Source organism: Bison bison, unplaced genomic scaffold, assembly GCF_000754665.1.
Source record: "Bison bison bison isolate TAMUID 2011002044 unplaced genomic scaffold, Bison_UMD1.0 scf7180017864248, whole genome shotgun sequence".
NCBI classification, from domain to species: Eukaryota; Metazoa; Chordata; class Mammalia; order Artiodactyla; family Bovidae; genus Bison; species Bison bison.
The window spans coordinates 467,875-479,805 of NW_011494820.1; the positions used below are offsets into that span (position 1 = coordinate 467,875).

The window sequence follows — 11,931 nt, forward strand, 5'->3', positions numbered from 1 at the left end:
GCAAAAGTTTATATGTCATAAGCATGAAATATGACCAAATTTCACAAATTACCAGCCTCAGAACACCAGCTCCTTGGAAACTCCCATCATGCTCTCTTCCAGTTGTTATCTTTTTTCCTGCCAGGGCGTGTATTCCAACAGCATTTCCTTGATGACTAGTGATATTGATCACCTTTTCACATATTCACACATATTGGTCATGTCTAGATTTTCTTTTGTGAAGTGGCTTTCCATATTTTAGCCAACTTTCTATTGAGTTATCAGTCTTTTTCTTATTACTTTGTAGAGTTCTTTTTATACTATAACTTTAATATACAGGTTGAGTATATATATTGTGAATGTCTCCTCCTGTATGGATCGCCTTTTCAGTTTCGTGGTGGTGCGGTTTTATACATTTTAATACTACTCTGCATTATTACATTTTTCTTTCATTATGAGTGCTTTTTTGGCCTGTTTAGGAAATCTTTGCCTACTCCGAGGTCACAAAGATATTTCCTTCTATTTTCTTCTAAACATTCTCTGTCTACTCTTTCCTATTTGGAAACGGGAAATTGATTTTTTTAAATATGGTGTGAAGTGAAATGGCAACCCACTCCAGTGTTCTCGCCTGGAGAATCCCAGGGACAGGGGAGCCTGGTGGGCTGCCGTCTCTGGGTTTGCACAGAGTCGGACACGACTGAAGCGACTTAGCAGCAGCAGGGGTCAAGATTAATTCTTTACCATATTGTTATCCAGCTGACTGAGCATCCTTTATTGAAAAGACCATGTCCCCCTTTGCACTGCACTGTCTTCTTGCCTGTGATAAGTCAGGTAACTGCATCACGTGAGTATTCTATACTTGTAAATGGTGCTTTTTAGTCTCATCCTACATTTGTACTCATCTTTAGTCAGAAGATTAACATGAGTCACCAAGTTCCCTGTTGTTGGAAATTAAAATGTTCTCTCTTCAGCCCTCTGCAATGCCCCAGTTTCACTGGCCAAGGTCAGAGCCAACTCTACTGGACATTTTCCAGCCCCTCACACATCACTTCCTATCAGCAGTTCCCCCCTGACCCTCTAATCAAGTGCTTTTCAAAAAGGCTCACAAATCCTTTTACAACTTGGTCTCTGGCAGCCTCTCCATTCCCCACATCTTTCTTTCCCTGTTCTCCATATTCCGCCTGAACTAACTCTGTGCATTCTTTCACGATGGGTTACCCAGAGACTCTCCTGGCTTCCCCTCATCTCACTTCAGTTCAGTTCGGTCACTCAATCGCTCAATCGGGTCCGACTCTTTGCGACCCCGTGGACTGCAGCACACCAGGCTTCCCTGTCTGCCAATGATTCTGCTTGTCTCCACTCACCACCTCTGTCACTAGAAGTCTTTTTTGAGACTCCAGTCTGGGTCTGACCTCTCCACTATGCCCAGATCACCTTGCGCGCGTGTGTGTCTGTGCATTTCTTCATTGGAGAACTTACCACACTGTGGTGTAGCAGCCTGGCTGTCTCCCTCCGGGAACGTGCAGGAGCAGGACTTTCTCCCGTCCCTCCTTCCTTGTGACCCCAACATCACAGGCAGACCTGCCATCCTGTGAGAATGCCCTAGACCTCGTGGAGCAACGGGACAGCCCTGTGTTTCAGACACTCTTGGGCAGGAGGTGAGCAGACCCCCAGTCTGGCCATCAGATACATCCCTCCCATGGCCCACCACCCTGCCTCCAGCGGGCCACACCCCTCAGGGGGCCACGGCACACATCCTACTCAGAAAGTTCTGTTTCCCAGAGCCCCGCAGGGGTGTGGTCTCAGGGATTTCTGCTTCACCCCCAGGACTGAAGGGGGCCACAAACGTACCTGGCGCCCAGCCTCATTGTTGTGGCGGTTCATCGCGGAGCGAGCGTCTGGGCGGTTCTCCCGCGCATCTGCGAACTCCCGAGACACCATCCCGCCGAACTCGATGTCCTCGCTGCAGCCGCCCCACTTCCAGCCCTCACCGGGCGAGCCCTGATGGCGGCTGCTGCAGCCGCAGATGGCAGCGGAGCCCTCGGCGCAAGAGCGCGTCACCGCGAAGGCTACGCCGGCAGAGGCGATGGCGTGCACGAAGGCGGACTCCCGAGTAGCTGCGAAAAGAGATGACTTGCTTGGCAGCACCCGGCATGGCTGGGTGGGGCTGGCCGTGGGGGGCGCGGCTGCCTCTTCCCAGGCTGGGCCCTGGGCACCCACATGGGCGTCGGGTGCTAGACTCGCAGCGCGGTACCGCGGTACAGTGAAGGGGAGGCAGGGCTGCGGTGGGACAGGAGCGCGCGTCCCTGAGTAAGGACCCAAGGAGGGGAGAGAGCTTCCCCAAAGAAAGTATACGGAGAGCTAAGGAGCCAAGGCAAGATGCTGGGCATCACTTGTCATGGAGAACCGCAGGGACGGTTGAAACCAGAAAGTCAGATCATAACCAGTGCTGGTGGGGATGTAGAGAAATCAGAACGCTGTAGACTGCTGGCTGGGAAGGAGAGTGGTGCTTCCCGCTTGGAAATCGATTTGGCCGCTTCTTGAAAACATGTACCTACCCTATGACCTGGTCATTCGCCTCTAAAGTATTAACCCTGGAGAAAACCTGTGTTCATGTAAAGACCATGAAGCAAATGTCACTGCAACTTTATTTGTAATAGTCCTAAACTGAGTTCTAAAATGTCTATCAACAGGTGAACGGATGAAAAATAGTGTCATAAGGTAAATAAGTCGTGGGTTACAGATGGCAACTAGAATTTATACTGTATATTTGGAAATTGTTAAGAACATAGATCTTAAAGTTCTCATCATAAGAAAAAGTCTTGTAACTGTGTGGGGTAATGGATGTTAATTAAACTTTTTGTGGTGATCATGTCCCAGTGTGCACAAACACTGAATCATTATGTTGTAGTAGTAGGAGTGTTAGTCACTCAGTCGTGTCTGACTCTTTGCAACCCCGTGGACTGTAGCCTGCCAGGCTCCTCTGTCTATGGGATTTTCCAGACAAGAATACTGGGGTGGGTAGCCCTTCCCTTCTCCAGGGGATCTTCCCAACTCAGGGGTTGAATCAGGGTCTCCTGCATTACAGGCAGATTCTTTACCATCTGAGCCACCAGGGAAGCCCATCACTATTTTGGACACCTAAACTAATTATAATGTTATATGTCAATTATATTTCAATTAAAACCTGTGGCATATTTATGAAGTGGAATTCTACTTAGCATACCAGGAAAGACAGAGTGGATGAATCTCAAATTATGTGGATTGATTAAAAGGGAGACAAAAGGCAGATACTCCTTCTAGTGTCCTCCTAACCCATGGTGGAGCCCTTGTGCCCAGATGTCCTTGTTGGAAGCTTCCAGCAGCCCTGCCAGGGTGCGGCTCCTGGCTCACACGCTGCCCACTTGTGCCTCTTTCACTGCCTGCACACCCTTCCCTTCTTCACTTCAGACACCAGGTACTGAGAGGCCCAGCGGAAGGGCCACCTCTTCTGGAGTCGTCTGAAGGTCAGTGCCTCCAAGTGCACTCTGCCCTATGCTGGCCCCTTGTGCTTGGGTCTGGAGCTGAATGCCCCTCAGGAACTGGCAGACTACCTCTGACCTGATATTGGAGCTCCTGGGCCCCTGAATGCTGCCTTCTCCTTCTACACATGGAGGAACTGAGTCAGGGGATGTGGCATTTGTTTTTAGAAGGCCAATGGGGGGTGGCTGAAGCTTAGGAAGAAAAAGCCAGTGGGGCTGAACTGGATCAGACAGGCATGTGAGGGAGTCAGCAGAGGCCTGCCTTGGAGAGGCCAGCTGCAGGGGGTTTCTGGGTGTGGGAGGCCTCGCCTCACCCTGGCAGACAGAACCCTAGAGGAACTGGTCTCAAAGGACAGGCAGGAAGTCGGCAGAGGAAAAAAAGGAGGCAGGGGTATTTTGCATGGGGGCTCACAAAGTCAGGGCCCCAGGTGGGGAGGGGCTGGGCTGGCAGGACCAGAGGGAAATACAGGGCATGTGGGGGACAGCCTGGACTTTGCAGAGGCTGGATCCTCAGCCAGGCTTCCCCAGACAGTATGAATGAATGCATCAACGCATCATGCCTCCTGAGTGTGTGCAAACATTTCCTCAAGGCACCAAGCCATGATCTGCTCCAGGTGCAGGACCAGGTCCTGCGGGTACCCTGGGTCCTGTATGAACTGATAGAACTCACTCACTCCTCAAATCACCATTCCACATGTGTGTGGAGCACCTGCTGTTTGCCAAACCCTGCTGGAGAAACATCAGGGAGCAAGATAACCTCATGGAGCTTACCTGCTGATTAGCAAGAATTTTAAAATCCCAGGTAAAAAAATTGCTATGGACTGAGGAGTGAGCTGGAGAGATGTAGGAACAGGACCAACCAGGGCCTTCTGTGTCTGGCAAAGGGTATGTGCCCCATTTTCTCCCTGAGCTCTTCCTGGGCAGAGGCCCCACCGCAGGCCTGGGCCATGCAAGGGCTCGAAATGGCTACAGGAGAGTCATCCCAGGGGGCTGCTACCTCCTCACTCCACATCAACGCTCAGGAGGCTTTTTCCCTGGGAGGGGGATGGAGAGGGGGCTCCACCCTGGGGAGCAAGCAGAGGTTTGGGGTTGCATCCCACACTTCCTCCAACTGCATGGTCTTACCTGTTCCCAGGTTTGCAGCCAAGGATATGTGTCCCAAAACTCAGGCAGCAGAGTCAGGGAAGTGGTAAGATAGGATTCCGGCCAGCAGTGTGCACACACTCAGACTCAGCCACACAGCTTTGTACACATCCACACACACCTGAGAAAAGCACGTTTACTCCTACACTAGGAACACACAGAGTGGGATGTGTCTGAGAAAGTGCCCTAGGCACCAGCCTCTTGATAGCTGCAAGGCTCCACCCTGCTTTTGGTGACTTCTTTCTACGGATTTGCCAACACTTCTGGATGGTCCTCTGCAGACCACAGCCAACCTATATACTCCCCATGTTTTCCCCAGAGCAAGCCTGGACACCTGCTTGTTTCTGGAAACTCCCAGGTGGCAAGCACCCAGTCACAAACCCAGGAAGGACTCCCCATTTCTCCCCCATCAACCTCCCACTGACAGCTTGGTTGGGATCTACCCAAGTCTGAAGGCTGCTCTGGCCTCCTGAAATGGCCGTGGCCCATCTTGCCTCTCCTTGTTCTCAACCATGAGTCCAGACCTCAGAATCTCCCACTTGCACCAGAAGAGGATCCTAGTTGGGACAGGCGCCTCCAGCTTCCAGCTTCCCCCAACCCCATCCACACATACAGACACTCACCTCATACCCATATACGCATGCACACACAGACACACACATATATGCACACACTCACCAAGTATGCACATCCCCCTATACATACTGTAGGAGGAATGCTTTGTCCAGAGCCCATCTGGCCCTGTCAAGCCCCTTCTCCAGTCCTTGCCACTGTGTCCTTGCTTGATTCACACACAGGCTGACTCTGCCCCACCTGCTACCCTCTCAGCCCTGATCACCACTCCCTGGCTTCCAGCCACACTCAGCCCTCGTCCTTCCCTTGGGTTCTTTCCAGCTGCTTCTCTGCTGCTGTGAGTCTGCTGTGTCCCCATCCCTGCTCCCTGGGGATCCAAGGATGCAGTCTGGGCTCAGTCCACGCCTGGCCCTGGAGCGCTAGGGCTCCCCAAGGGCTTCAGGAGGACCATCTCACAACTCATTCTGCCTGAAAGCTCCCTGAGGTGGGGGCTGTGTCGTGTTCACTTTTTGTTTCTAATCTGTAGCCCCAGGCCCATCCCACAGATGGTTATTGGTGAGCGAGGGACTGGTCAGAGGAGAGGGCAGAGGCCCTGGGCTGGGGCAAGGAGTCCAGGAGGGTCTGAGCACACCTGGACAGGCCCACCCCAGGGGACCTGCCTCTCTGCCCCTCCCTACTCAGCTTGTCCTGGAATAAATTCAGGACAGCTTGCCTCCCTGTCCTCTTTCCCAGACATCAGCCAGACATCTGCCTCTGAAGACACGAAGCCCCTGTCCTGTTATCCTTTTATAATAAACCTGATTAGTTTCAGGGCAGCCTGGAGCCACTTCTTGCTGACTCAAGGCACACATAACATGGACACAGACCCCCTTCCTTCTTGTTCTTCCACTCAGCAGAGCCCACACCCTTATTTTGTCTTCTCAAGGACTCAGGTTGTCCCTCACCTCCAACTCTTTGGAGGCTGGGCTAACATGATTCTCACCCCTCCAGGGTCCTGGTCTGGTGTCTCCCCTCCTGCCCATGCAATGACTCTGGGTTAGGGGCTGTGAGCTGGAGGTCTGGGGGTTCCTAACCACCCTTCCCAGGGCAGGGTAGAGCCAGTATGTCCTGGGCATTCCTGGAACCCACTGCACACAGCCTGATGCCTCCTCTACCGTGTGCTCTCTGGTGGCCCTTCTCAAGGCTCAGAGTCTCTGAGTCCTAAATATGCCCCCCCAGGTCCCTCTGAGCCTGTCCCCAGAGGGCCCAGGGCGAGCCCCTGTAGGAGGATTCTGCCTCCTGTCTCTGCCTCTGCTCTGCACCCTCTACTAGCCCCTGTTCACCTCCCCTCTCCAGCTACTGAGATAAGGGGAGAGAAAGCGGGCCTGGGGCTTTGCCCTGCCCTGCACAGGGCTTGGAGATCTCTGCTTAGCAAGCTCAGGCAAACAGTCCAAGGCTTCCAGACAACTTGAGGGGAAGCATGTGCGGGGATTGGGAGGGGTGTTCCCCCTTGAACTTAGAGGGAAAAACTCATTCCTGCCCTGCTCTGTCTGTGTGAGCCTGCACACTTCTCTCTTCTCTGGGTACTTCAGTTTCCTTTTCTGTCAAATGAGGAGAGGGGCTCCTCACAAATAAAGATCTGAGGACCAAAGACACCGTGGAGCTGGCCTTCAAATTGCTCATGAGGAAAAGAAGCCTAATACAGACCATAAGCCAAAAAAAAAAAAAAAAGTAAGATGGTTCTTTCTGACCATCTTTCTGATGGTTCTTTCTGAAAATCCTTTTAAAATTGAAGACACAGGTCTTTAAGCAGTTACCAGAGAAGCTGATCAGTCACAAAGGGAAAACCTGAAACTTTGCATTGGGGAACTATGACAGGTCCCTCCTCACCAGAGAAATCGGGGTTGCCGTCACCAGCAACGGGACAGAAAACAGATGGGTGGATGCCATGTGCCTCCTAAGACAGTGTCCCAAGGAAATTCCACCCTCTTTGAGGCATTTTAAAGATCTAATTATCAGGAAACATCAGACACCCGCAAAGGCCTAACCAAATTCCTCCTGGTTTCAAGAGTATGAAAAGCAAGGGCTGGGCTGAGGAGCCCATGGACCTGGGATGGGATCCTGGACAGATAAGGGACATTAGTGGAGACATGGATGAAATCTGGGTAAAGCCTAGAGTTTAGTTAGTAGTGACGGATCTTGGTTTTGATGGATCTAGCTGGATTTGTGTCATGTCAGCAATGGGGAGGCCTGGGAGGAGATCTGGATTCCTGCAATGTTTCTGTAAGTCTACACAATTATTTCCAAAGGAAAAGTTAAAACACATTCTGATGCTGTGTATAAGACCCCCAGAATGCCCAGGTGCCATCCCACAGCTGTGGGGCTTTTAACCCAGGAAACCATAGGTAAGCTTTAGGGTGTTCATCGTTTGTTGTTTTAGTCGCTCAGTCATGTCCGACTCTTTGTGACCCCATGGACTGTAGCCCTCCAGGCTCCTCTGTCCATGGGATTCACCAAGCAAGAACACTGGAGTGGGTTGCCATTTCCTTCTTCAGGGGATCTTCCCAACCCAGGGATCAAACCTGAGTCTTCTACTTTGGCAGGCAGGTTCTTTACCACTGAGCCACCAGGGAAGCCCACGTGTTCGTTTACTCTATCCCTAAAACGAGGTTTATTGTAGACTTACAGAAGTCTTTCAACCTAAAGTTCTTGTCAATATGTAACAGTAACATACCAACAAAGTCCAGAACATAACCTTCCCCAAATCATGAGCTGAATTCCAGGGCATGTCTGAAAACTTGTGTGTTTTTCTGGATAGATTGTTTTTTATCAAATTTCCACAAAGGTTTGAACCAAGAAACTCATGACCTTCTAGAGTAGTCTCAGCTTAGAGAGGAAGGTGCACAGGGCTCGCCTGAGGTCATGGGCTGGGAAAGCACAGCAGCAACTCCAGTTACAGCAAAATTTTAGCCACAAACAGCAGACACACACAGATAAGGAGAGAGAACCATTCTGCCTGTGGGTAAAGAAATTAGTTCTTGGAGATGAGACTGGAAATATCCCCATCACCAGCAAAATGCTTTCTTTTGAATGGGCTATGGCAGGTCAAGAGAGAAGGAAGGGACACAGCCTATAAGAGAGGGGTGCATTGCTAGAATCGTGCCTACACGAGCTGTTAGGGCTCCTCAGGCCTGCTCTGTGCCAGCTCAGGACTCTCATTCCCACACTGCAATCTCTGATCGGGAAAAGGAAGAAGAAAGAGAATCTCCTAAAAGAGTCTTTTTGTAAGACAAGTAACTTCCATCAAGAAAACCATCTTTCCCAGAAGCTTGATATTTTTTCATTTTTGTTCAGTAGCCCAGTTGTGTCCGACTCTTTGCAACCCCATGTACTGCAGCACGTCAGGCCCCCCGTCCCTCACCATCTCCTGAAGTTTGTCCAAGTTCATGGCCATTGCATCGGTGATGCCTCCAGCCATCTCATTCTCTGACACCCTCTTCTCCTTCTGCCCTCAATCTTTCCCAGCATCAGGGACTTTTCCAATGGGTCGGCTATTTGCATCAGATGACCAAAATACTGGAGCTTCAGCACCTAACGAGTATTCAGGCTTGATTTCCCTTAAGATTGACTGGTTTGGTCTCCTTGCTGTTCAAGGGACTCTCAGGAGGCTTCTCTAGCACCACAGTTTGAAGGCATCAATTCTTTGGTGCCCTGCCTTCTTTATGGTCCAGCTCTCACAACTGTATGTGACCATTGGAAAGACCATAGCCCTGACTATACGGACCTTTGTCAGCAGAGTAATGTCTCTGCTTTCCAATGCACTGTTTAGGTTTGTTACAGCTTTCCTGCCAAGAAGTGATCATCTTCTGATTTCACGGCTGCAGTCACCATCCTCAGAGATTTTAGAGCCCAAGAATAGGAAATATGTCACTACTTCCACCTTTTCCCCTTCTATTTGCTGTTAAGTAATATGGCTGGATGCCATGATCTTAGTTTTTTAATATTTAGCTTTAAGCTGGCCTTTTCTCTCTCTTCCTTCACCTCATCAAGAGGCTTTTTGTTCCTAACTGCTAATAATTGTTTCATTAGCAATTATCTATTCAGTTTATTCAAAGGATCGATGAGCTACCCTTTTTTCATTTATCCACAATCCATCCATCTACAATCAACCCATCCATCCATCTATTCATCTACCATCCCTCTGCCATCTATACATCCATCCATCCATCACTCATCCATTCATTCATTCACCACCCATCATCCATCTATCAAAACAGTCATCCACCCACCCAGGACCCGAGAGTCTATAATGAGCCATACGCTAGGCTCACAACTAGAAATACAAGGTAAGTAAGATGCAAGGTGCCCATTCTCAAGAACCAAAGTAAGAAATCTGTGAGAAAGTGGATTGCTGCTCTGATGAAATTTCTAACAACTTAGACTTCTGAAAGTTGAAGGAGCTACCTGTTCTGGTGGTAATTAAGCACAAACTGAATGACCTACTGTTAGGTGGAGGGAATCATGCACTGGGGAGGAGAAGGGTGAACCAGAGGAATCTTTGCATTCCTTTAGTGGGAGGCCCTGCTATTGCAAGTCAGGTTCTTTGCTTTGGGCTGTGCTGGGTCACCTGCCTCTGGGAGATTACAGTTTATGATGAAGAGAATAGGGGGAAAGGACACACAATAAGCTTGGCAATGTAAGCTCTGGGGCAGGTTTGGGATGGAGGGGTGGCTGAATGAATGGACGGTGGATGGATGAGTGAATGGGTGGATGGTGGAGACTGTGTGGATGAATGAATGGATGAATGGATGAGTGGGTGGTGGACAGCGGGTGGATGATGCCTGAATAATGGATTGATGGATGGATGGATGGATGGATGGATGGATGAATGGTGGATGGATGGATGGGCAGAGGTAAAATCTGCGGCAGGTTACTATGTTGTAAGAGCTTGCAGTCCTGGCGGGGGTGATGGGGGAGGGACATGCAGCGCGAGTTGTCTGGCATGGCTGCACCATCACCGAGACCAGTGCAGCCTTGGGTACCAGGGTTGAGTGTCACGTGTGAGATGGGCTTTGGCGGTTACTTTACTTCTCTGGGTCTCAGAACTTTAAAACTCTAGTTCTAAACTCTAGAGGGATTCTAATAAATCCTGTTTCCAGATTTGGATTTCATAGGCTTGGAAAGTACTAAAAATTTAGTACTAAAATTTAGTACTAAAAAGTACTAAAAATTACATAGGACTGTGAAATTTTGTCACTTTTTTGAGAGAATAAGATACATAAGAAATGACAAGCATAATTTCAGAAAAGGACCTTTTTTTTTTTTTATATCAAAAAAGGATTTATTTCCAAAGTCCTATATGCTGAAGAAAGTTCAAAAAATATTCCAAGGTCCTTGTCTTTAACATTTCCCCAGTGGTTAGCAACTACTTATTAAGTGTTGACTGTGGTCTGAGTGGACAAGAAGACCTCTGTCCCAGAGATGATTTTCCATCTGGGAGATTACCCAGAAGGCCCTTTTATCAGGGATTGATAGGAAAGCACCACCCAGAGGCCTCCCTGCCCTAGGCCTGCACATCCTTTTATAACTGGTCCAGACCAAAGGAGGTGGCTCGTCTCTGCTGAGCCACCCTAAAGGGTCCCGCAGGCCCTCTCAGCCCGAGAGGGGTGTAGAGCCCCAGGGCAGTCAGCCCAGGTCCCAGGCTGCCCAGCCATGGGCACTGAGCCCAGCAGAGGCTCCTGCATCCCCCAGCAATGGGCTCCATGACCACCAGGCTGTCTCCATAGCTGTGGCTTTCAGGAGGTGGAGGACCCACCTGCCCTGCTAGGCTGGCCCCATACTTTGCAGCCACAGGGCATGGGGAGAGACCCACCAGTCCTCTCCTGGGAGGGGAAGGCTGTGGGAGGCTGGTCCTGGATGAGAAAGAGGGGATGGCCTAGGGCTCCTGGGATGGTCCCATTGGCCTGAAGGGGCCATGGATCCCTTATTTGAGGAATGAGTGTAACCTCTCAGGAAGGGAAGTTCCTGGAAGGGGACTGTGGTTCAAATTTGACCACTGACCAATGAAATCAAGCTCCTGGGGCATTCTGTCTGTGGGGTCCACACAATGGACCCTTTGAGAAGCTCTGAGGGTAACTAGATGCCCCAGCAGTGGTCATCGCAGACCTACCAATGGACCCAGGGCTGCAGTTCTGGGAGGGGGCATGTATATCTGTGAAGAATCCTTCGGTGATTCTGATACATTCCTGTGCTGAACTCAAGCTCCATTATGGTCTCAGATTCCTAAGCCCCTCCTCAGGAAGGTGGCCAGACCCAAGAGGCATCTGGAAAGGAGGTCCTAGGACAGGGTTCTGAAGGGAGAGGGTTTACCATGGCAAGGGTGTCCCTGACACACTCCCTGCCCTTGGAGGGACATGGAAAGGGCTAATACGGAGGGCATCACCTACTCCCCCTTACTCCAGGCTCCTGCAGTGGGCTACGCATCTCTGGCCTGGCTTCTGTGTGAAGTGAGGCCCTGGGTCCCTGGGGCTTGGCTGCTATCATCTGGTAGCTGGGTGGGGACTCAGCCTGGGGCAGGGTAGGATGTGACTCCTCGTTTAGAGCTGTAGGACCTGCCTGTCAAAGCCTCCTGGCTGAGTTCTGGCCTGAGAGACAGCCCTCTCTCACCTGGGTGTGCCTCCCCTGTGGTCCCTTGAGACCTGGGGCTCTACTTCTTCCATGGGCAATGTTGACTTCT

General features: G+C 50.5%; 1 protein-coding gene across 1 annotated transcript in view; it reads right to left on the bottom strand.

Moving 5' to 3' along the window:
* Nucleotides 1-11,931, bottom strand: part of WNT3A (wingless-type MMTV integration site family, member 3A) — a 74,698-nt gene that overhangs the window by 7,336 nt on the left and 55,431 nt on the right. Inside the window, exon 4 of the mRNA XM_010847237.1 lies at nucleotides 1,831-2,096. Within this exon, the coding sequence (XP_010845539.1) occupies nucleotides 1,831-2,096 (266 nt within the window). The remainder of the gene's footprint in view (nucleotides 1-1,830; nucleotides 2,097-11,931) is intronic.